This window comes from Setaria italica, chromosome II, assembly GCF_000263155.2.
Source record: "Setaria italica strain Yugu1 chromosome II, Setaria_italica_v2.0, whole genome shotgun sequence".
In the NCBI taxonomy this organism is placed as follows: Eukaryota; Viridiplantae; Streptophyta; class Magnoliopsida; order Poales; family Poaceae; genus Setaria; species Setaria italica.
This window is the reverse complement of record NC_028451.1, coordinates 5,185,301-5,210,798: the sequence shown is the minus strand read 5'-3', so window position 1 is coordinate 5,210,798 and position 25,498 is coordinate 5,185,301. Positions and strand designations below refer to the sequence as shown.

Here is a 25,498-nt window from a genome sequence, read left to right as displayed (position 1 = left end):
AATGTATTTGTTGCAAAGTCAGCTGAAATAAGAGGAGCCTCATTCAATTGTTCTTTCATCTTGCTTAGAGAATTATCTGCATCCAAATCTAACTTATCCATGGCTTTCTCCAAAAGATCAAGAAGTTCTTTTGACTTTGAACACTTCAATGCAATAGATGTTGCCTTCCGTGAGATACGTGCATCATGAGTTTTTAAACTTTTCTCCTCAGATCCTTGTTTCTGAATATAAAATCCTCTCTTTGCATATTTTGTCCATCTGTGCTGATATATTGCGAAGGCAAAATGAAAACATCGTTAACATTGAAGACTTTGAAGGCATGCTTGCACAATATACCTATCAGATATGAATGCCATGTTTCATCAATTTGTATTAGATGCTGTATTATTGCAATTTCAAATTTGAATATATTCGTACCTATGGATTCGTACTTCCTGCAAGCACATGTAATGGTACTATCTGCTTTGTTGAATATGACGGTTGCTCCATAATCAGAATGCATATGCATAACCATATATGTCAAAATTGACCCTTCGGCTTGCAACAACTTATAAGAGAATGAAAATTGTTTGTTAAATTCTTCTTCAAACTCTTTATACATCCTCCGTGTATATGACTCAGCTACGGTCTTCAATAGAGGAATATGAGAGCTCTTTCGATGTGAATTAAAATTTTCATCCAACTCATTATTACAAAGACTACTAGAAACTTTCTCACATTCTTCAAGGAGTTCCGAAAGACCCAGTTTTCAACGAAATCTTTTCTTGAATACATAATTTATGCCTTCGCTACTTTGGGTCGAGTTAATATCAGCTGTAAATGAGTCACGATACACAGCAGCTCATTTTGCCCTCAAATTATATAGGTTTGCCATCCATTTATTGTCTTTAAGGTTGTAGTCACGCAACAATTCATCCCACTTCTTTTTGAAGTAAACCTCCGATCTGTGTTCATAGACACATCTCTTAAAATCATGTAGAAACTTGTCAGGATGCTTTTGAATTACATGGTCGAGATGTTTAGCAGCATTAAGGTAAATATGCCACAAACAGAGGTGATGACTTGTGTTTGGAAATACATAAGCAATTGCTCCTGCCATGGCCGCGTCTTGATCAGTGAAGATTGTGCTAGGATGTTTGCCTGACATTGCTATTAGAAAGATTTCAAATAGCCAAACAAATAATGGTATAGTCTTGTCAAACAACAATGCAGCTCCAAAAATGATAGTCTGCTTGTGATGGTTGGTTCCGAGGAATAGACCAAAAGTCATTTCAAACTTATTAGTCTGAAACGTTGTGTCAAATGACACAACATCACCAAAGTATGCGTAATCCATGATAGATTGGCCATCTGCCTAAAAGGAATTAGCTATCCGACCATCTTTCTTATCTATTTGCATGGCATAAAAAATGTTGGATCCTCTATCTGCTTACGCTTCAAGCATTCCAGTAGTGTTTCTGCGTCATTGGATTCTAAGTACTTCTTGCGCTCACGGTTAATCTCATTGTTGCAATTCATCCGTGAGAATGGCACTTTGTCGGCTCCTCCATAAAATTCCTTCATAAACTCAAAAACCTAGGCTGGCTTCATCCTGGATTCCCTCATCTGCCCAATTAGCTTCATGTCCGCTTTTTGAACACTTCGTTAGGACCTCAGCTTGTCCCTTTTATTTGAACTAGCAAGATAATAGTTGTGATCAAGTATAACCTTTTGCACTGTCCAAATCCCCTCTTTACTAACACTAAACTGAACACGAGAATCGCAATCCGTCCTTGTGACTCAAATTCTCGATGACCTTCCTTACTGCAAACCAAATATTTCTGACGTAGAGTCTCATCTGCTCATCGCTTTGTATGGCTCTTTCTAATACTAAACCCAATCTTGCCAGCATAGGTGTTGTACATCTCATAAGTTTTATCCTCTGATTCGAAAGGCATTCCAACTTCAGGAACGATCACAGGTTGCACAACTTCATCAGCCATCTGTTGTACATTAAATCAAGAATTAATGTGACTTACCTTTACGATACGAAATAAATTATGCTCTCAGTTAAATAAATTATTTGTAATTTAGTTACCTTATCTTGTGCTTCATCTGCTATTTCTTCAGGTATCATGCAACAAACTCTGATGTTATTGCTGGAGTAGTTCTGTACAATCTAGCATATATATGGTCACAAATCAGTGGAGGTGGAGGTCATGTAACACGGTCAAAACACACGTGAAAACTTATGGTGATCAAAGAATGTGAAAAAGATATGTGCTTGTGTTGGCTGCATTCCCTTGTGTGCTAGGGTAAGCACAGATGACACCATAGGGTTGAGAACGTTGTCCTTCTCTTGGCTTCCTACCGCCATTGCAGCTGCGATATGTGGGGATGCTTCTCCTGCCGTGGAGTGTAGACTGCTATCCTCCTGACCTCCTTCTCCCATGTCAGCTTCTACGGCTGCGATGCTCGTCAAATATTTCTATGGCGGTTGTCCTTCTTTGCCACAGTCTAGGATCGCACAAGGACATCTTCTCCTGACCTAGGCTACGGCGTCGGAAAACGGTGGCAGTGTCGGTGGCACGCAAGGGATGCGGCGGCGGACGACGGAGGCGACAACGAACGAATCCTCACGCGGAGGTTTTAACGAGAGGCGGGGCAGTTCTCATCTAGCGGAGGTTTTGACGAAGGGTGCCGGTTTGTGTTCCTCATCTAGCGCTTGTTTCTGACAACGAGCCGAGCTGACAACGAGCTGAGCGCTCGAATCAGAGGACCGAGCCGACCAAGCGAGCGAGGCTCCGCGGAACTCTAGCACGGCGCGCGAACGCGAGCGTCGATGCGCCAGCGGACGATATCGCGATTCGGTCCTCACGCGGTCTTCCTCGCGCTGCGGCGGCTTCGCACCTAGTCGCTGCCGTGCCGCCTCGTCGCCGTTGCCCTCCGTCCTGTACATTTCCTCCGATCGCGATCGAGGAAACCGCCCGCGCTTTTCTGGCCTTCAATTCCTGCGCGTGCTCCGAGCGGACATGTACTGGAACCGGACAACAGGTGGAGCGACTTGGCCGGCGATGAGGAGCTCGAACATCTCCACGAGGGGGCATCGTTGGGGACGCAGGGCGGCAGGCGCGGCGCGCAGCTTGGGGTTCGGAGCGGTGCCGTCCATGCCGCTGCCTTCGAAACATGGAACGGAGGGGGACTTAACTACCGGACGCCAGCAGGGTTCGCAGCCGGGAATGGTTTGGTGTTAGAGACAACGTGGGCGTGAGTAGGAAATGGAACAGGAGTACAGGACATGACAGCTTACAGTCTTACGGATCATATACTTGGCAGGTCATCAGGCAAATGTGTTGAAGAAGAAATGTGAAAGATTACGCTAGAAAAGCGGTGCCAGCGGCCGGTGAGGACACATCTTCCTCCTGATTTTTTTCATCCCTTATTACAGTTTCTTTCTTTTCATCTCCATTTTTCTTCTTTTTTTTTGGCTAAACATTTGGTCCACTTATGTCCTGAGAAGGTTTATAATTTCTTATAAAAAAATATTCTTCTTTCTCTTGCTCGTTCTTCACTTTCTCGGGCAAAGTTTCCACATAAAGTTTTGAGCAAATGTTCGTAAAATATTTATATGACAAACTTTTGCAAAAAATCATTTCTTAGAATGTTTCCTCGTTTTTAAAAATGGTTTCTGAAATAGTTTCCATGCAATGTCCAAGTCGCCATTGCTTTTCTCTAGATATTTTGCAAACGCCTTTTTCTGGGAGTAATGCTCGTTGTTCAAATATTCCAGGTGTCCAAGTCACAAGTACATTTAAAAGAAAGCTAGGAAATTCTGAGTATTAAGTATGAACTAAAAGAGTTAATTTGCAACCTGTTGCCTTTCACATTTTTATTTAGGAATTTTATCACTTGTAAACTATTTTTCCTCACTGGTTGGAGTCTTGTCCATGAACCCTGGATCGCCTAAGGAGATGATTCACTCCATATATTCATCAATTAATGTAAGTCCTACTTTTTAGGAGAACCTTCAATATCTCTTGCAGTATGTTACCAATTGCTATAATATCAAATTATTATGAAATTCATTTGAATACCATCTCTCGGTTGATTTCAAAATTTTGGGCTTCCCGAATGTGTGTTTTGACCGCGTTGAGGCTGGACCTTTGGGCTCTGTAGTGCTGCTGTGCTGGGCTGCTGGGCTGCTGGGCTGGCGGTACCAGGGGCTCGGCTGAGGCGCTGGGCCTCCCATGGCCAAACGGAGCTTCCCACATCTCCGGACTACAGAGAATACCCGTCAAGTCAACGTCAACCGCTTGTGAACAGCCACCCACACTCCCTACCAACTCACCGGCGGCGGCGCGCTCTTGGCGATCCCGACAGCCTCCGGCGGCAGGTACGCTCCGCCCCGCCTGTAGCTGGCTCGCTGCATTTCTCTTCTTCTCTGGTGCGCGCGCGCTCTCATCCCCTCACCTCTCCATCTCCTCAGCTTCGCGGTCAGCGGTATGGAAGAGTGCCTCGACGCCAAGAGCGGTGCCGCGGCTGCGGCGGCGGACGGCCTCCCCGACGACGCCATCGTGGAGATCCTCTCCCGCGTCCCCGCGAGGTCCATCAGCCGATTCAAGTGCGTCTCGAAGCCCTGGCGCGACCTCATCGCCGACCCCCTCCACCGCAAGCGGCTCCCCCAGACCCTCGAAGGCTTCTTCTGCAGCGACGGAGCCGGCGCCGCCGGCGGTTTCCGCTGGCGCTTCATCAGCCTGCCGGGGAGATCCGCGCCTCTCGCCGAACCTTCCTCATCCTTCCTGACGAAGCTGCCCGGGATCAGGAATATTAGGCTCTTGGGTTCCTGCAATGGGCTCCTCCTCTTTGAGGACGGTGGGAATCCGGCCACGGCACCGGCCTACGTCGTTTGCAACCCCGCCACTGAGGAATGGGTGGCCGTGCCCAGCGCAGGCTGTGCCTGTCCTGATCCCTTAGAAGAGCGCACCGATTTGATTTTTGATCCGGCTGTATCGCCCCACTTTCACTTGGTCCATATCTGCCAGGAGGATTTTATGGGTGAGATTGAGGTGCGTGCCTACTCGTCTGAGACCAGGGTTTGGAGTGACAGGGCAAGCCAACAGAGTTCATGGCAAGATGAAGGTGGATTGGAACAATGGGTTAATGGTGGAGCCATACTGAAATCCATGTTTGGCGGTGCCTTTGTTAATAACATGTTGCATTTAGTCATCTTCCTTCTTGAGGAGTATCGGATAGCTGCGGTGGATAGGGGAGGGAAGACGTGTAGGATCATTCCCTGGCCAGATAAGTGCAGTTTCCCACTTGTTGTTGGTCAATCCCAAGGGCGCCTGCATTGTGTGGGTAGATTGGAGGAACGAGAAAGAAACTGTTTAAAATGGGCTGGACTCTCCATTTGGGTTCTTGACGACTATGATACAGAAGAATGGGTCCTCAAGCACAGGGTGAGCTTCTTGGAGCTGTTTGGACAAATGAGTTGCCATTATGGTTATAACATCAATGTGCTCGCCGTTCATCCTGATCGCAATTTGATTTTCATTGTTCAAAAGAGCAACCAGAAGCTGATATCATATGACATGGACAGTAAGGAATTGCATGCTTTCCACTCTCTTGGACACAACTATGGTTCTCTTACTCCATATGTTCCCAATTTCATGGAGTTGGTGGTTACAAATTGTAACAACCCAAAATAGTTAATCATGTCATGGAGCATACATGTGCAGGTAAGTTGGTGCTCGACGAGGACGTCGAGTCCTTGAGGGTGGGAGTGGTTTAAGGCTCATGAGCCGAAATGGCCTTATGGCCACTCCACCAGGTAGCATGTATGTGTTTAGTCCCATACTGCTAGCCAAAGGAGAGTGAGGCCAACTTAAATAGCCGGTGCTAGGAAGCATTGCAACCTCGGGTTAACCCTTTTACGCAAAGCGAGGACGAAAGCGTAAGCAGATTGCGGTGTAGGTGTGGTCCACTCAGCGTGTGGAGTGGGCATGAGCCGTTTTCCTAGGCTGGGTTGTTACACAAATGGACATTGAAATGCTGCTTTTGGGGTACTCATGGGGACATTGACCATCATTTATGGAGAAGCTAACAAGTAGCAACTTGGGTGAATGAAATCTGTTGGAACTAGCTGATACATTGCTGGGTGATTTGGACGTATTCCCTTTCATGCTTTTTGGTCAAATTAATACTACATGCTAGTTGAGAGACATGTATGTAAGGCAGCTTTACATATGCTAGTTACCTTATTGAATGCAGTTGCCAAGCTTGTGCTGGTTTACGTTAAGACCTCAATTTATGTGTTTCAACCTTCAACTGCTACCTTTTGTGTTTTCAGAATTATAATCATCCTACATGTATCTTTTTCTGGTTGGCTTTAGTAGTGAGTGATTACTAACTGTGATTTTTATTTCCTCAGTCCTGTATGTGCTTATTTATGCTGAACAAACGAATCTTCCATATATTGTAAATACTTGACGGCCTAAATAGAAATATCTGTCAACTGTCATAGTAAGCTCAAAAGCTGCCCAATTATATAGTTTCCAGACCAGTTTTGGTAGAGATGCAGAAGATGAATGTGGGATATTTTTTACGTACAATTTTCCTTTGTTGCATGTATCAGTAGTTGAGAGTAATTTTGCAATATCGAATTTTCTTTCATCCGTCCAGTGTTTGTTTATTTATGCTGATGTTTAAAATTTTTCATGTGTTACCATTTACCAACACTGCTTTCGGTCATAAGTTTAAACTGAAAGATTTCAAATTGACCTTGAAAGCTTTCTACTTGATTATGTGGTATAGATAGTTGTCCAGATTTTTTCTTTGTTGATTATGTGGTACAGATAGTTTCAATATCTTTCTTTCTTTGTTTTTTTTTGCAAGTATGCTATTGAAGAAATACTGGGTCCAGATAATTAATAGGAGACTTTAGACACAGCAGAGATTTCTTGTTTTAGAAGTGCCGTGGAAGATTAGTGATTGTATCATATATGTTGTTTAGACTAATAGTATGTACTACGTAAAAAAGATGCCCAGTTTCCAACTTATTTTTATAAAAAAAAAAACCTAAACTATGTATAACAGCAGTTTGAACCTTTAGGGAGTAATGCATACAGTGCCAGTGCTCAAGCGTCTCTGATTGGAAAACGTTTGACAGAATATGGCACACGTTACCTACCTTGAAGTAACACTCCTATGTAGTTGAACTTTGGGAGCATTGTGCTTCCACCAATTTCTCCAAGAACAATAGACAAATGAAATGAAGCTAGGTTTGCATGGACGACTTGTATGTTGACCTTCAAGTAGTGAGTATTATGACAAATTCTCTTCTAGAGTAGTTTGATGTTTTACCAGCATGATGGGTTTTTCACTTTTTCCCCCTAGTTTGTCTGTATTGCAGTCTGGGCAACTTTTATGGTGTTTCAGGTGAAACTCCAGCGCCTTAAGAACTTGCATAATATTGTTATTAGCTCTACATGGTGCATTTACTCTTCTTAAAGATAAAGAGGCAAACCTTAGAATTAAGAAAAAAAAGGAACCCAAGCATTTTCATGTAATCATGTGCTGCCCTGATGATATCAAAGTCTGAGTGGTGGATTGTTGAGTCCATCACAAGTTGAAAACTTGTTGCTGTTCTTGCTAAACCTGTCCATTGCTTTAACAATCTGCAAACCATTTTACAGGTGCGGTAATCCTGAATAATTTTGTATTGGATAGAACACTATTCACTGGCGCATCACCTGAACTAACATCATTTTAGTTACCTGCGTGGCCTTTGATGCTTGCAAACATTGTTTCACTTTGCGAGTCCAGAAATTAGATCTCTGCTTCTTCGATCCCGTTTAGAAGCTGAATTTGTAAAGCCCTTCTGCAGTGAACAAGGATTCTTTTTTCAGGCTGCTATCATATATATTTTCGGTTCTTCAGTCCTTCTGGAACTTCACATTGCTACAGTCATTCATGGAGCCATGTTTACCTCTTCCTTGAATCATTCCTGGCTACCAACTGATGAATAGATTGTGGCAATCTCAAGAAGGCACCACGTTCCCTGGGCGGTTCAGGTTCAGAAATACTACTCCATTCAGTGAGACGAGGTGAGCCTGCTGAAAACGAAGTGGATGATCCCTTCAATATTCAGGAGCCGAAGAGCAACATATATCATTGTAATTGCCTTCATTTTCCGGTAAATACAATTGGGCGCTCATGGACCATGGCGGGTGTTTAGTTCTCTTTGCTTATTTTTAGCACGTGTCACATCGAATGTTTAGATACTAATTAGGAGTATTAAATGTAGACTATTTACAAAACCCATTACATAAGTGGAGGTTAAACGGAGTATTAAATGTAGACTATTTACAAAACCCATTACATAAGTGGAGGTTAAACGGCGAGACGAATCTATTAAGCCTAATTAGTCCATGATTTGATAATGTGTTGCTACAGTAAACATTTGCTAATGATGGATTAATTAGGCTTAATAGATTTGTCTCACCGTTTAGCCTCCACTTATGTAATGAGTTTTATAAATAGTCTACGTTTAATACTTCTAATTAGTATCTAAACATTCGATGTGACGGGTTTATAAGTCAGTGGAAACAAAGGTCTTAAATTGTTTCAACTATTCTTCTGCGTCCAGTTTAGCAGTATTTCGATGAGTGGTAGTATTCCTGAGTCTGGGAACTCCTGCTGTTCTGCAAATAGTAACATTTGCAGTGACCAAAATCTTTCATCCAATGAAGACTGCACTGCCATCTTTCAAAAGCTATTTTGATTCGGCTTCTAACAGAAATAATTTTAGCAGCAAAGCCCATCGATTAGGAGGCCCATCAAAGCCCATATTTGTTTTGGATTGGTCTGGGCCTGTAGCTCCCTTCGTTCTCCTCAGCATGTCGTCGCCGGCGGCGGCGGTGCTCGTCAGCAACGGCGCCGTCTCCCCGCGCGCTCCCCCTTCCGCCGCCGCCTTCCTCGAGGCCACCCCGGGGGCCTACACCACCGCCCGCGGCAGCCTCCTCTGGTGGCCCCGCCACCTCCGCCGCCTCGCGGAATCCGCCACCCTCCTCGCCCGCTCCCACCCTCACCTTCTCGGACTCCCTCGACCGCGCTCCCTCGACTCGTTCTTCTCCGAAACGCCCATCCATGCTCTCGTCAACCCCTCCGTGCGGCTCGCCGTTCGCGAGATGCGCAGCAGGATGCTCACGGTAAAGGAGGACGATCTGGCGCTCACGGCCCTGATCAGAGGAGGCGATTCCGTTTCCAGCGATGGCCTCGACGTCTTTGTCCACGTGGGGACGTATACCCCTCCGGTCTTCGGAGATTCGGGGGCCAGAGTTGCCGTGGCCGGCACGGGGAGGGACGCCGCCGCCGCCAAGTACGCGCCTTGGGCCAGGTAGCTGCTGTTTTCGCTTTTTTCTTTTATTTATTTTCTTCTCCTTGCTGCGATGTCCTGGTTCTGTATCATTTTTCCACCTTATGTACAATTTTTGTGCAAGTTTTGGTTGGTGGTTGAAACAAAACTGAGCTAGTTAGTATTTGTTACCTCTGGATGCAGGATGCGGAAGAGTATGGAAAAGATGAGGCCTCCTGGGGTCACAGAGCTTTTGTTGACTAATGATGGGGATCACATTCTTGAAGGCTCTGTCACGAACTTCTTTGTTGTCTGCCAAAAGGTGAGTCATCCGCATTGTCCATCAATGATAGCTTGTGATTTAACAAAGTAGCCTATAAGAACAATCCTTGTGCGGTGACACTTAAACAGCTGTACTGGATGCCAATGTATAGAGTTCGTGCTACTCATCAGTTCACAAGTCTCATGCTATTGTTCATCAGAGCAGTGAATATAGTATGTTAAACCGTCTGTGCAGTCCAAAAGTGCAATCTAAAGTGAAAGTCACATGCATTTCACAAATTTCTGGTCATTCTAACTGTACTCTTTTAGTCTTTTATGTCTGCGGTCTTGTATGATGCCTCAGCTTTGTTATGCTATCATCATATAAGTGCAGATTAGAGTTTAGGCTAAAAGGAAAAAAATCTTGCTGTCTTCCTTTGCAGTAATTTTGGGATGTAAATAAATGACCATATACTATCACACCTCTTAGATTTTGTTACCACGTTAGTATGTTTTAACTTTGATATGTCTTAATAGCAGTATAGCACCTGCAACATATATATCACTTGCACTTAGATTTGTAATATTCACTGTATTTATCTACACATCTTTTCTGAGCCCAAACAAATGCATTATCATCTTGGGTTATAGTGCTAGTTCCTTTGTATAACAATTTAAACATTTCTATAGGAGGAACATCAGAGGAAAGAACCTTTTACTGTTCAAACATTGGAAAACAAGTTTGAAGTGCAAACAGCTCCAATAAGTGATGGAATTCTCCCTGGAATCATTCGTCAGATAGTGATAGAGTAAATATTATTTAACTGCTTTAAATTCCATGTGATTTGCCTTTATCTTTTTATCTTATATGAATCAACAGATTGTGAAGCAAATTTCAGGATACTTTGTAAAAGTAGCTGGAATCAATCTTATGTCGAGTTTGAGATTACCTTCCTTCATTTTACAGTTTTTGCCCTCTGTTCTCCTGCACTAGGTCCAGTGGATATATACTAGGCCTGATAATGGCATACTAAAGGGGTTGCATAAGTGGGGGCTGGCAAATAATTCACACTGGGATAGTGGGATCCTGACTGAGCTACTATGAGTTAGAGATATACCAAATGCTGAACCCTTGTAACTGAAGTTAATACCAAATGCTGAACCCTTGTAACTGAAGTTCTATTTGTTTCGAACAGGGTGTGCAATGATATTGGAATCCCAGTACGAGAGATCTCTCCATCATGGTCCAAGCATGAACTCTGGCAAGAAGCCTTTGTTACAAGTAAGAATATTCCCTCTCAGACTTGAAGCACCTGCTGGTATGTCATTACCTTGTTTTGAGCATCACCTGCTGCTATTTGATGTATCATATTCTGTATACCTGTAACAGGTGGCTTAAGGCTTGTCCAACATGTGGAGTCAGTTCAAGTACCTTTATTGTGGGAGGACATACAATCAAAAACCTGGAGCGATGTATCTTGGGCGGTGAAACAATTTCAGGTATGCAATACTTATTTATCATATTTATTTATTTATTTTGGTGATATTATAGCCTGTTTGTAACATTGTCAAAATTCAAAACTAGGGTGCTGGATGCATTACCACCCGAATTCAGGTTAGTATATCTTATGATTGTAAATTTTTTAAACTATGGATAGCTGCCTCATTCTTCTCAGGCTGTATAATGTGTCCAGCAGTTTTGTATCCAAATTATATTGAGATGCTATTTTGAATAACACAAGAGGATATGTAATGAGGGTTGTATGGGAACATTGTTTTCTGACAATCTATTTCCAACATGTGCACTAAATTTATGATTCATGAAATCTTCTTTATTGTGCACTCTTGACTAACTCTCACCATGCAGACAGAAATATTGAAGAGAGCAAGAACAGAGGAATATGACATCAACAATCTCCTATGAATTATAAATGTTGGTATTGATTCATTTGAAGTATGTAGGCTTTATTTCTTCCCATCATCTATTTATTCACAAAAGGTAAGTTTAATGGTCATTTCATTTTTGTTGCGACATTGTAAGATTGCATTCCTTCATGTGGGGAATTCAGCATTTGAGGTGCAGAGGTTTCAAAATGATTCATTGCTTAGTGTTTTTATATCTTCTCTAACCAAAACAGGCCTCACATCAAGGAAGTAGGACATGGACTGGAATAGTTTGGAAAAGAAAAAAGAGCTCAAGTCCTATGTGGATCTACATTCATTGTTTTCCGGTTTGTGTAATCAATGGGGGCAGCTGATAACCCAACCCAGGATTTCAGGACTTAATTGTCAATTTGTCATATCTATAGTATGAACAAATGATCCCAATTAGCCCCGTGTTAATTAATTCAAGGATGGATTTAGCTAGGAAGTCCTTTTAGACCACTAGGAAGTCCTTTCTGTGATCTCTGTAGGAACTGAATTATTTTAGATGTTTAATTGATCATGTGGAAATGTCATCAGTGTTCAGCTATATATTCTTGTTTCACGTATATCCTAGGATCAGCATTTTGGTGGTGAACTAGGTTGAAAAGGACATTTTGGAGCTGAACATTAAAGGTAGCCAGCATTACACAATGATTAAAAGATAAAATAATAAAATCTTAAAAGGGCTTGTTCTTAACTAAGGAAAAAATAGTTCGTTTTTGATTCTCAGCTCTTCTCGTGGTTTAGTTAGAAATGTGAAGGGTATGCCGGAAAATGGGTGTTAGCGGCTGGTGAGGACGCATCTCCCTCTTTGACTTCTTCTCGGGGTTTCATGCTCGCACTCGATGGAAATCAACTAGCGATTTCTAACCATGGCGTCACTGTTTAAAAAAAATCATCTGCACAATTTCCCACTTTTTGGAAAGTTATAAAGTAATGCATACAACATTTATACTTGACTTTTTTTAGACAAGCTTATCAGCATAGTTTTGCTCAGCACATATTCTTCATAACAACTTTTACGAGCAACATATACATTTAGCTTTTTTTTGTTGGTCAACATCTTTGGAGAACTTATGCAGCACACCTTTAAATAAGTGTTTTTGGACAAATCTTAGAATATTTTTTTGCAAAACTTTTTCATAACATTTTTATTGTTGTACAACATCTTTTTGAATATATTTTTAGCTAATTTATTTCAAAACTTTGTTTGATGACAAGATTGGAGTTCCTTCTTCTTCTTCTTCTCCCTTTACAATTTCTTTCTATTTTTATTTTTTTTATAAACTTTTTGGACATTTCTAATTTTCTATGCTAAGAATATTTTACATTTGTTTAAAAAGAATTTTTCTTAGAAACTTTCTACAAACAATAGTTTTAAAATAAAACTTCTTAGAAACTCTATAAAAGGAGGAGAACGTGTGCTGGAATGTACTTTTTAAAAAGGAAAAATATTAAAACTTGTCATTGTATTTTAAAGTTCGTAGAATACTTTAAAAGTTTTAAAATTACGTTCACTTGCTCTAGGAAGTATCTATTCTTTTGTATACAAAGAAAGTATGATTTATCTATATTTCTAAAACCACTAAATAATTTAAGTTTTTGTGTGCTAATTAAACTTCAGTTCACTCAAAGCAAGTTACTTTTAATACTATGCATTTGTTTTTTATCGTGTTTTTTAAAGCTATAGTATTTTTATAAATTGGGGCGTGATCTCACTAATTTGGTAATTTATTAATATCTATAAACATTTTGGAAAAAATTAATGCACATAACTTTATTCTAGACCTAAAAGAATCGATATGAAATTTAGTTGGATCAATACTTATTAAAAAGGGATTAGTTTAGTTTTAAATATAGTTTTTACGGTCCTATTGTACTTTTTTCACCTAAGAAAGTTTTTAGGTTATAAATAATCTATGATTTACGTGACATTATCTTAATTTTTAAAAGTTAGGATATCGTTAGTCGTTAGCCACATTGCCACCTCAACACCATGGAAACGCTGAATTTTGAGCAAACGTTGAAAATTGATTTTTTTTATATCTAAGTGTTAAAAGTGAACAATATTGCAGTTATCAATCTTGTAGAAAATGGAAGGGAATCGTAGCTGTGTAAAGAAAAAAACGGCACTGCTAGCGCCCGGACGTCTGATGGGAGATGTTGCAACATCAAAACAAAACATCTGCAATATAAAAAATCTACGGTTGCAACATTGAAAAATATGAAAAAAAAAATGACTACGTCGTTCGACTCGGGATCGAAAATTTCCACCGCAACATGAACACTATATTTCATATAACATTTACTGTGAAACATACGGAAACAATAATTGCAACACCAACACTTAACTATTGGAATATATATCAAGCCGTTCGACTTTTTTTTAAATTCCGGACGCACGAGCATTACCGGAACAGAAAAGGAGGATGACAAACCTTGATGTAGCAAAATTCCTTTCCGAGTCCATCTTTTATTATTGTTTTCCTGAAAAGGAAAATAAAAGGGGACGCAGAAAAAATCTCACCAAACGGACGACACGTGCCAGTCCCGTGCGGCCCGTTCCCGTGATATATATAGGAGGCTCCAGATCCCCCCTCTCCTCTTCGCGTCACATCCCCTCTCTCTAAACCCTAGCGCCTCCACGACCCGAGCAATCCCTAGGTCTTCGCGCGAGGTGAGCCGCCGTCGCTTCCCCTCGTCCTAGCGGGACTCGATTCGCGCAGGTTGGTGCGAAAATTCGGTTTTTCTGACGGGATTTGGTTGTCGGGTTCCGGTGCAGGTGTTGGCGGCGGCGGCGAGGGGATTTTGATTTGACCCGGATGGCGGAGGAGAAGGTGGGCCGGATCTTCGTGGGCGGTCTGTCGTGGGACACCACGGAGGGCACGCTCACGCGCACCTTCGGCCAGTACGGCAAGGTCATCGACGCACAGGTATAGCGACGACTCCGCCCTGCCGTGATGCTTGTGATTTGCGGGGATTGGAGGCTGTTTAGTTGGGATCCCCTGTTTTGGTGTGGTTTGATGGATAAATTGTTAGGCTGTATCTGTAGGTGAACGAAGAAGCGCACCCTAGAATTAGAATAATTGTTGAGATTGTTACTGTGGTATACTGGTTTATGGATCTGTTTCCCTTCTGGGTAATAGTCTGATGCATTAGTTGCAGATATAATTTTGTGGGTATTATAGTTTAGCAATCAAACAATTTCATTAAGATACAGGAAGCACAAACAAAAAAGATGTAGGAAACCAGATAATGAAACTGCTTGTTGACTGTGGCATGTTAGTTTAGTTATTTAAGAACTGTGGAGTTTTATTTTCAGTTGTCACAATTCTGATTCCATGTTTTCTCCGTAACAACTATTTGGAACTGTTTTCCTTGAATTAAGTTGTACTTCTTAAGTTCCTACTTTGTAGCAATCCTATATAATAAAAGCATGCGTTATTTGTGTTTGTTTTGGGGTGTTGCTTGTTAAAAAAAGTCCTTTTCCAGTTTAATAGATTTGGTAACTAAGGTAATGGGCATTTTTTTTGAATTGTTAACTGGAGCATGTGGTGTTTCTTTCTTCTGTACATGTTAGGGCTCTTCTGAACCTCAGTCCTCCAATTCCAATCAACACTGATTCGCAGAGGCTGTGGTTACTTCCATTTCCATATGCTAGGATGTTAGCAAAGTTGCAGGAAAAAGAAACTCACTAATCAATTGAGCTCACTGGTTAGCATTTTTGGGGTGATGTTTTTCAAAATCAATTGGAGGTGTCTGAACCGTTAGATTCAGTTTTGATAGATGCGCTCTGTTTTGTGGGCAGAACCAGAGACCTGTCTTTGCCATATTAGTACATAAAGATAACTGTTGTCAGCTTTAGATCACAGAAAATGATTTGTAACTGGCATGGTTAATGAGTTCAACGGAAGTAAACTGTTGCCAGCGCTGGATATGAACATACCGGAAGTAAACGATTGCCAGCGCTGGATATGAACATACAGCAAAGTTTGGTAGCATCATTTGTCCTGATCAGTTTGATAAGAAAAGCAGAGGAACTATGTCCTTTCAGTAGTGAGGCAGTATAGGTGATGCTGAAGAGGGCTGTATGCTCATCTGTGTTTACATCATTGGGAGAGCATTATTCTCTGTCAACTCCCTTGCCGTTGAATCGGAAATGCTAAGCATGCAAAGGAATATCAAGACTAAAACATCCCATTTAGGCTTTCTGATTATGTTTTTTTTGAAGCTTCTGGCAGGGTAACTAAAATCTGACCTGTTCATGTTAGAAGTTTGCTTCTTAAATTATTGTTGTCCGCTTATACTGCTGGCCAAAAGTAATTGGTCTCAGTTCAGTTGGATGGGAGTTTACTGGTTACTGCAGCACATGGGCCTCACACAGAAGTGTTCAGAATCATCAATGTCACTTGTGGTCACATGCTTGATGCTTCCAGTTCTGACCTCTGGCTATAGTAATCATTAGCGTTCTGCACTAGTCGGCAGTTAAAGCAGATTTTCATTTGCTTACAATGTTTGAGCTGTGGTACGAGGACTGACTGTTACCTTCTACAGTCGTGTGAGATGGTATCACTGGTTTGCATAATATACATCAGCTGTTCTCATTTCATATCACCCAAGTTGTATTTGCATGTCATTGCTTGTGATAGAATTTTTGGCTGCTCCTGTTATATTTGGTTTCTATCTTCCATGGGTTCATTTTCATTGTATGTATAGGTTGTAGTGGAAAGGGACACAGGCCGCTCCAGGGGATTTGGATTTGTCACATTTTCAGAACCTCGAGCTGTGGATGCTGCCATTCGGGGAATGCATAATGGAGAACTGGATGGTCGAAATATCTCTGTGAACAAAGCTCAACCTAGGAATGCTGATGATGGCTATGGCTATGGTGGCGGTGGCGGCGGTGGTGGTGGTGGAGGTGGTGGTTACTCATCTGGTGCCAGAGGTGGATATCGCAGTGGAGGTGATGTAGTTCCAGCTGCGAGTGATGATTGCTTCAAATGTGGCCGCCCTGGACATTGGGCTCGTGAATGTCCTTATTCAGATGGAGGTGGTAGAACTGGAAGGTACTCTCCCGCTTCAAGATACGGTGGTGGCACTGGGGGACGTGGTGATCGCTTTGGCGGATCAGATCGTTTTGCTCGGTATGATGATGATCGATATGATGGTGGGCGCTACATGGACAGCAGGGATACATATTATGGTGCTGGGCGTGATCGTTATGCTAGTGATCGGTATGCACCAGCAGCAGATCGCTATTCCGGTGACAGGTATGGTGGTGGTGCAGATCGTTATGCATCAAGTGGCTTTGCCAGGGAAAGAAGCTATGAAAGAGATGGTGGGCGGTCCAGCGGAGGTTACTACCGTGATGATTCTAGGAGCAGTGGTGGATATGGCAGAGGTGGTTCACGTGTAGGGGGTGGTGCTGCTGGGCCTGCTCGCTTTGGTGGCAGTTACCGTGATAGACCCGCCCCCTATGACCGTCCTAGCAGGGGAGCTGGAGCTCGTGCTTATGATGATCGCTATTGAAGGTTACCTTGCAGCGGAACAGTGACATCTAGTGTGTTTCAACTATGAGTCAGTGTTTACATTTGCTCTTCAACCAATCAACCCTGTGTTATTCAGCAGTGCAGTTTGTTTTATTAGTCTGAACCGTTCAGTACTTGAATTATTACTATGTTGGCAGTGTGATCCTGGTTCCTTCATTATGCTTGTGTAATTACTTTGCAGTTTGCACCCAATAACTATAGTCCTGTTGAACTCTGTTGCAGTATTGATCTTTGAATGTCTGCTGGCCTTACTTGGGCGAGACTGCTGTGCTTCAATCATGGATGAATTTTGCATCAGTGATGCTCAGAGCTGTACTGCTAGGTTACTTGCAGGTCTGGAAATGGATGTTTGCCCCTTCTTTTCTTTGATTAGGGCACTCGATCCAATTTGTTCAGCTCTTCCTTCAGTTGTGTTGTGAAACAGAAATCAGAACAGCATAATCCCGTATGCAGTCTGGGTTTTGAGTAAAGAGAATGTGAAGCTGATATGAGATATAGGAAGATGATTGTCGTCGTGGCGTTTTTAATGCTGCAGATAAATGCATTTGATCTACACAAGTTTGTTAGTGTTGTCTGGGGCAGAGGCATATCTGGCTTGTTTGCGTTGTTTTCTTGTTTACATCTGCTTCTGGTCCAGCGAGTTCTGACTGATCGTCCTGCTGCTGTAGTGTGATGAAACTTTTGAAGAGGTTTGGGAGCAACGTGTGGTTGATGCCTTACTGCGTTTCAGATTCCATGATAAATCTGCATCACATTTTAAGTTTATGGTTGGTTCCGTTGCTGTTGCGAATCGCCCTGGAAATAGTCCTCTTTTACATGTATTTTTTTAAACGATTGTTATTTGTTGGAGATTATGACAGCATGTCCAACAATAATCTAACTGGATGCCACTGATAATTCACCTAGTATAAACTGCACGCACAAGTTTATAATTGCAGCAAAATGAATCTTGACTGGTTTGAGTGAGATCTAGTCCAGGTATCCGCCGCTAAATGGCAACGATAGCAAAGCACTCTGCCTCCTCGCAGAAACACTCCGCGGTAACCAATTTACATTTGGTGCATTGTGTCGTGTGCGTGGCTGCACCGATGAGAGATTGAGAGCATTAGGAGAAGTGTATGTGCCCACAAACTGCAGTATTTAGGAGTGTGTGTGCCCACAAAGTGCAAGCTGTGGACGGTGCCTGCCTTGCTCGCAAAGTTGCTACTGGGGCGGGTTCTTGCTAGACTCGAGCAACTCGCAAAGTTGCTGCTGGGTGCCGGGTTTTCGCTAGACTTGAGCAAGTTGCCACTAGGTACTGTGTTTTTGCTAGGATCGAAGGAAATTCATGCCAGGATGGGGCCACACACTATAGTTGCACAAACGAATTGTCCTTCAAATCCCAAATAATAGAGAAATTTTGAATGATTGGTATATAAATTAATCACTTTAAACATAACATTACATAACAAGTTAGATGTAGCACAATAAAGTTGTTCAAATCAAGGGAGACAAACAACCCCTGCTTCTAACTTTAGGGTTTGTTCACAACAACAAATTAAAATAAAAATAATATTGCCACATGATAGTTGTCTATCTTATTTGATGGTACACATTGACGTGCAATTGTGCATGAACTTACTTGCAAACAACTTACGGGTTATGAGACCGGCTTAGTAAGAGAAGGCGCTCTGCTACCTCAGACATTGATGGTCTCTGATCCACGTCGAGGTTAAGACATTCCATAGCGATCCTTGCCAAACTATGAAGAAGCTCTAAATTGCTTGTAAGTGCAATTTCATTGTCAAATAACTTGGCTACCCTCCCCTCTTTCTGAGTTTCAAGAAAATTCCTTACTAAGTTATTATTGTCAGAATATGTGGTCTTTTTCCTACATATAAGTTCTAAGATCACAACTCCAAAACTGTACACATCACTTTTTTCTGTTAGAAGTCCTGTTTGCATATATACTGGATCCATGTAACTCCTATCACCGATGACATTTTCTGCATGTTCTTTATCCCTTGCAATCAGTCTCGATATGCCAAAGTCTGAGATCTTTGGCATGAAGTTCTCATCCAAGAGTATATTTGCCGGCTTAACATCACCATGTAGGATTTTGTTACTGGTTTTTGAGTGCATATAAGCTAGACCGTCCGCTGACTGTGCAGCAATACTCAAACGCACATCCATATTGAGAGGCACTACATTCTTGTTGCCGTGAAGAATATCTTCAAGGTTACCTTTGGGGAGGAACTCATAAACAAGCATGGGGATATCAACTTCTAGGCAACAACCTATTAGCCGAACAATGTTCTTGTGGATGACTTGAGATTGGATGATGACTTCATTTGCAAATTGTTCATTCTCCAGCACATTACCATTTATCGGCTTCTTTACTGCAACCAAATCATTATCAAGAATGCCCTTGTAAACTTCACCAAAGCAACCTTTTCCAATTAAATTTTTACTCTTTAAAATTCCCTTAAGCTCTTTCTTTTTGAAAAGCTTTATAATCTTTGCTTTCTCCAATATAGGCCCGCCGTTCTTTTGGTAGAACTCCCTCATCTTCCTTTTCTCTTTGTGAAGAAGAATGAGGAACAAGAAAGCTGCCATGACAACAAATCCACCTATAACACCTGCATGGGAAGGAAAAAAAATACTATTGTTGAGTGGCTCATGACAACACCCAGCAACTAAGAGTGGACTGAAAGTGATAACTAATTAGCCCTGCATATGAAAAATGCCATTATGTTGTTGTGCGGTACGGTATAAATATATGATGCATTTTGTTGCCTTTATTTTATTTTTATTTGGATAGATGGTAAGGGAGACCCCTATAGTATAAACATGAGCACGAGGAATTTAACCCTGGTGGGTGGGATCATGCCCCCACAACCCCAGCACTGTTTTTTTTGGTTATTTTCAATATGAGTCCATTAAGTTTGTTTCCACTTTTGATGTGGTAGTTCATGATTTGATCAACATGGTGCAAAAAAAACCAAGAGTCAGTTTGGTTCCCTTTGCTGACATAATAACCTCACCTCGCCCATCTAGGATAGCCTTGCCACGGGAGGAGAGCTGAACCAGCTCACTGCAGCAAGCAAGCAAAAAGCTTGCTGTCACAGGCACCAAGGCAGGCAGCAAGCAAAACCAAACACGGTGCTCCTTGCCCAGCTAGGCAAGGCGAGCCAGGATCCAAACTGATCCAAAAAGAGTATGCCTTTCTTTTAGGTACAAGAAAATATCTGAAGAGAAGTTTTCAGTATATATGCAAGACGAAATATGATTTGAGTCTTTGTGTTTTGTTTGTTTTCATATAGATCACCACCTTCAACACATGACAAGTGGCATTGCTAATCCAAAAATACCCTTCTCCTAGTAACCATCCTATTAAGCATCATCCCTCTATCATTAAATTGTAAGATTCGTAATAGGGGCAGCCAACCTACTCTACGTGCCCAATGTTTTCCTCTTTTTATTTATTTCTCAAGCTTGAATTTTTTTTCTCTCATTTTCCAGCAAGTGTAGATTCTTATAATTAGCAATAAGCATTAGTTTTACATGTTTGATAATGTAGATGAGGGTGCCTGCCATTATAACAAATGATTCACTTTCTCAATAGGGATGGATAACTAACACACCCCATATATTTGGTTCCAATTTTGCCCCTCAACTGCTATAGTGTTGAGAACAAGGCATAGTGCTCAAATAGTATTTCCTGAATGACTTATCATAAATAATAAGTAATAAGAAAGTCCAAATTACTGCCCCCCCAACTATCACCAAAGTCCACATAACCCCCTAAAGAACAAAACTGTTTACTTAATCCCCTGGCTTTCTAAAACCAGTTTATTTTTCACCTTTGCTACCCAACTCAAACTGGTTTTGATCATGTGAGCAGTGGTTTCGCTGTTTTCGATCACTGGGATGGCCACGTCATGAACAATTATCCGCACTTACCATTCGCTAATGAGTGGGTTCCCTCAACTACTCCGGCTCTGTAATGAGATTTGATGCGTCCCAGTCAAGCTATAGGCGCAAAAGGGATCGAGGAACAAATTATTGTGTCACGCTCGAGCCAGGAGCCCATGGCCTGTATGTACGGTCGTGCGTGATGCAACCTCACAAGCTTACTGCTACCCTTCTCTACTGTTATCTTCTTCCACCAAAAGCCACCGGAGCAGTAGCTTTCTTTTCATTGCTCCTCGGATCCTCGCTTCTTCTCCACGAGTAAACCGGCAGCTGCAGCTGCGTCTCCAAGCAGCAAGCAACCGGTGAACGAGAGCCACCACCGCCGCTCACTCTCCCTTCCAATTTCCTATCTCTGCTCCCTCCTTGCTCGAGCAGAACATCGGCACCACAAGCAGCAAATCCTATGGTTCCTTTCTTTCCATCTCCATCTCTGTTAAATCGGCAAGCACCAGAGCCTCTTCCACATAACAAGCGCCACTTTGAGCTCCACCCAAGACCAGCTGCTTCTCCACGCCTTTAAACACCTGGAGCTGCGTGGCATGGTAGTAGCAGCGACCTTGCCGACCACGGCGTGGGTGCTGCCCCTGCAGCGGTGCTATTGGGCCATCATAGAGCTGCGCTGCAACCTCCTTGTCCTAATCTCCGTCAAGTCACAACGCCAGAAGCTTCTCCGCTCAGGCATCGCGATGGTCACAGACAAAGAAATGCGCCTCCAGGCTCCAGCAGTGGGGCTGACGAGCATTGGTAGCGGTGTTGAAGGCACAAGAGCAATGACACGGGAGGTGTAACACAAGGAAGGTGCCTCCTAGCTAGGTGGCAGACGTGGATAATGGTTGATGACGTGGCCACCATAGTCATAAACAAGTCCACATGACCAAAACTGGTTTTAGTTTGGTATACAAAAGGTGGAAAATGAGCTAGTTTTAGAATTGTTGGGGGAAATATCAACGACCTCCTAAAGCCCATGAAAACACCAATCATAAAAGCCCAAGCCTGCCTAAGGTAATAAAGACCGCCATCGGCCCAACACGGGAGGGGAGAGCCACGCTCCGCCTCGCCCGACCCAGTGTCCCGGGGTCGGACGCTCCCGACCCCTAGATGATCAAGCTCTGCCTCGCCCGACCCACGGGCCCAGGGTCGGGAGTGCCCGACCCCCCGCCACAAGATTCCGCCTCGCCCGACCCAGGGCGAAGGGGGTCGGACTCACCCGGGGCCACCAGACAAGTATCCGCCTCGGGCGCGGGTCTCGTGGGTCCCCCTGTCGATCTCGCCATAAATGCGCCACAGTTCTGACACGCAGAAAGGCGCTCGTGCCCCCGATGCAACCCGCCACAAGTACCCATGCGCAGCCGGACGGGATAGGCTACAGTGGCTGCGGCTTCCTCCGATTCGCTACAGGGCACTTATGGCCTGCACCGCCTGGAGCAGGAGGAAGCCGCGCCCGTTCTCACGCCCCGCGCATCCGGCGACAGGGACGCGACGTCCGCCTTCCATGGGCTGTCAGCAAGATGGCAGGATCAGCCGCCTTCCCCGACGGACACAGGTGCCATGACGAAACACCATCATCACGCCTGGCGGCAACAGCCACCAAGGAGACCGTCGACAAGACTCGACAGCAGCCGCCCTCTTCCGGCGAACACGCTGGCAGAAGTCGAAGGCCGGAGAGGACACCGGCAGCCTTAGGACTTGGCCCTCCGCCCCTTGTGTTGTATCTCACTTGACTTAGCTTATCTCTTTTACTTCTCCTCACACCCGGTCTCACTTGTAACCCCGGTGGCCTCCTTACACTATAAAAGGAGAGCCGGGGGCCCTGAGACAGGGGACTCTCTCAAGCCAACAGAACACATTCACACTCTCCTTTAGAGCATCAGTGCACACACAAGAGACTTGGGACCAGCTCCCTCTCTCGCCCACCTGTAACCCCTACTACAGACCCCGCGTGGGCAACACGAGCAGCTCCCGATACTGGACGTAGGGCTCTTCCTTGCCCGAACCAGTCTAAACCCCGTGTCTCCCACGCCACCATCCGAAGCCTTACGCGCATAAAAGAGATTTACTAGTCTTAGTCTTGATCCGCTAATCTTGACAACGACAAGAATGTTAAGGGGTTAAATAAACGGTTTTATACTTTAGGGGGTTATGTGGACTTTGGTGATAGTTGGAGGGAGTAATTTGGACTTTTCCCAAGTAATAAACAAAAATAATTAAGAGGGTAATAGTTGAATAATTATTTTTATTACACTTAATGGAGGAGAATAAAGGCCATGCTATCATACATATTATGCTTAACAGGAACACACGAAGAAGTGTGAAGTTCTTTAATATTTTCTTCATTACTTCTAATTTCTATACATATATAGATTGTTTCATATGTTGTGTTATGACAACTCCATGTTCTTTTTGCTTGGAACTAATTTCTCTAACGTTGAATACGCATGCTCAATCTTGGGCCGGTAATTAATGCCACTTAAGAAACACTTGAGGTCTACCATGAAACAACCATGATATAGAAATGTAGGTTAGTTCCTATGTGACAATATTCCAAAAAAAAAGGGGACAATACTACATGCAGTTTTTCTCATTATGGATTACTTTGGGGTTTATAGTCAGTTCTGTTAAGCTTAGCTAAGTGCTTACCTACAACAATCTTTGCTACTCGGGAGAATATGGGTTGGCATGTTCCTGCTTTGCCATCGCCTTTCATTCCGGGTTTGCATGGACAATCATACCCCGAAAGTCTATTCTTACATGTCCCATCACTTGAGCAAGGATACAAATCCGGGAACTTGCATTCGTCGATGTCTGGACACAAATGAAAACAGAGGTTATATAGTTAACGAAACCCAAGCTTGCATATACAAATATTCCGTACCTTGGCACCCATTAGGGATGTAAGGGTTGCCCTCGTAGTGCTCCAAGCACTTGCAGATGTAGCCATTGGTCACGTCAGCACAAGAGCTGTTGCCACTGGTGCACGCATAGTCAAGAGGTGGCTGCTGGTCTTCCGCCGGGCATCTAGCCTTCCTGATGGCGAAGTCGACCACAAAGGGCACACCCCTGGGGAACTTGTTGCTGGTGTTACCGTACAGGTCCGCCGTGGAGAAGTTGTACCATGAGTGCTCCACCACCATAGCGAAGGTGCACGGATTGGTCATCCACATAGTGTTATTCAGAGTGTTGGGGGGCGTGGTAACCATGACACCGGTGAGCGGGTGCCTTTCCGGCAGGGAGGCCTGGCAGCAGCCATGCCCAGAGCACGACCCGTTGGACGGGAGCTGCAGGTCTCCCATGATGGACGAGCTGCAGGAGACGAGGTAGTCATCCTCTGTCGACCGTAAGGTGTTGAAGTCAAACCTTGACACCGAAGGCATACTCTCAAGGCCAACGCCGATGAGGACGTTGCGCGCCGGCGACACGAGGAATGGGCCCTCCGCCGTGCCCATGCCGCGTGCCAACAAGGTGGTTATCCTCGTCTTCGATAACCCGGCGGTGGCGTTCATGCTGCAGGCAGAAGCCACTGCGCCGTATGCCCGAGCCTCATTCTTGGCGACTGATATGTCGATGAGCTCCACCAGCGAGGCACTTAGGTTATTCTTTGGGTATTGCAGAGAAATTTTACCTGTCTTGGACACTGAGAAGTAGGAGTAGAGGGTCAACTTCTTGGCTGATCTTCCGTCGCCTTCACCAAGGAAGGCGCGAGGGGGCTGGAAGGACTGGTCGCAGGTGACCTGGAAGCCCTCTCGGAAGCAACCGGGCTTCATACCGAATGGGAAGGGGATGCTGATGTCGCCGCACTTGTCCGGACAGCCAGGAAGTGCGATCGGCAGGTCATGTTGCTCGGCAATGGCGGCAGCCTGGACCATGAGAGCCCCTGCTGCTGCAAGGAGGGCTAGGATGTGCTGCAGCAGCTGGGGTTGCGAGGGCGTGGCCATGGCGCTGTTCTTGCTGCTGCCGCTAGCTAACTGGAGGGAAATTAAGGCTGCATCTGTAAGATTAATATAGAGCATGTAGAGCTAATTGCAGCTTGCCCTAGATATTTATTTGTAAAAGCGTTTCGCAACACCTGAACCCCAGGTTTCAGAACCTGCATATGTTCAGTTTCATTGCGGTTTCCACATATATAAACCCAATTGAAGTATTTCCGGAGATGGGGTTGACTAGAATTCATTGCGAATTTAGGAGTTATGTGCAATGGACAGGTAGTTAGCTACATTCAAAATGATATTCGGTTTTCATAAAGAGTACTATCATGGGGTGCACTATGTAAAAGAAGACATGGGTAGGTGGCAGCATGTACATATAAATAATAGTCTCCCAATGGAAATTATAGGTGTACTGTTGTCCTTTGCAGTATCTACGTTTGCTTCAGATTCGTTCTTGTCCGCTCAAGTGACTTTTATTTTTTGGTTATGCAAAGTCTTTTGATTTGGAAATGCAACAAGTTGCACTAGACGTCAAATTGCAGCCAGGTTAT

The 25,498-nt window shown here is 43.6% G+C and overlaps 4 protein-coding genes across 7 annotated transcripts; 3 read left to right on the top strand and 1 right to left on the bottom strand.

Annotated features, from left to right (window-relative positions):
- Positions 1 to 4,272: 4,272 nt before the first annotated feature.
- Positions 4,273 to 6,499, top strand: LOC101754647 (putative F-box/kelch-repeat protein At1g15680). The gene is made up of 2 exons (XM_004955646.3): positions 4,273 to 4,372; positions 4,466 to 6,499. The coding sequence occupies exon 2, from the start codon at positions 4,482 to 4,484 to the stop codon at positions 5,685 to 5,687; it is 1,206 nt and encodes a 401-aa protein (XP_004955703.1). The 5' UTR covers positions 4,273 to 4,372; positions 4,466 to 4,481; the 3' UTR covers positions 5,688 to 6,499.
- Positions 6,500 to 8,804: 2,305 nt separating this feature from the next.
- LOC101754135 lies at positions 8,805 to 12,070 on the top strand. Of its 4 annotated transcripts, none has more exons than XM_022823961.1 (8): positions 8,805 to 9,376; positions 9,539 to 9,656; positions 10,286 to 10,404; positions 10,792 to 10,877; positions 10,986 to 11,095; positions 11,181 to 11,210; positions 11,463 to 11,528; positions 11,734 to 12,070. In XM_022823961.1, exons 1-7 carry the CDS (start codon positions 8,877 to 8,879, stop codon positions 11,517 to 11,519), a joined length of 1,020 nt encoding a protein of 339 aa, XP_022679696.1. In that variant the 5' UTR covers positions 8,805 to 8,876; the 3' UTR covers positions 11,520 to 11,528; positions 11,734 to 12,070. The 4 variants fall into 4 exon arrangements, 2 of the variants coding, with proteins under 2 accessions (XP_022679696.1, XP_022679695.1); XR_002676270.1 differs by having other exon boundaries at positions 8,806 to 9,376; positions 11,463 to 11,625; positions 11,657 to 12,070; XR_002676269.1 differs by having other exon boundaries at positions 8,807 to 9,376; positions 11,463 to 11,594.
- A 2,008-nt stretch (positions 12,071 to 14,078) lies between these two features.
- Positions 14,079 to 17,592, top strand: LOC101753731 (glycine-rich RNA-binding protein RZ1C). The gene is made up of 3 exons (XM_004955644.3): positions 14,079 to 14,198; positions 14,304 to 14,454; positions 16,238 to 17,592. Exons 2-3 carry the CDS (start codon positions 14,344 to 14,346, stop codon positions 17,048 to 17,050), a joined length of 924 nt encoding a protein of 307 aa, XP_004955701.1. The 5' UTR covers positions 14,079 to 14,198; positions 14,304 to 14,343; the 3' UTR covers positions 17,051 to 17,592.
- A 945-nt stretch (positions 17,593 to 18,537) lies between these two features.
- On the bottom strand, positions 18,538 to 24,967 carry LOC101755491 (wall-associated receptor kinase 2). The gene is made up of 3 exons (XM_004958953.2): positions 23,897 to 24,967; positions 23,662 to 23,826; positions 18,538 to 19,688 (listed from the first exon to the last, which is right to left on the bottom strand). Exons 1-3 carry the CDS (start codon positions 24,954 to 24,956, stop codon positions 18,703 to 18,705), a joined length of 2,211 nt encoding a protein of 736 aa, XP_004959010.1. The 5' UTR covers positions 24,957 to 24,967; the 3' UTR covers positions 18,538 to 18,702.
- Between the last annotated feature and the right edge of the window lie 531 nt (positions 24,968 to 25,498).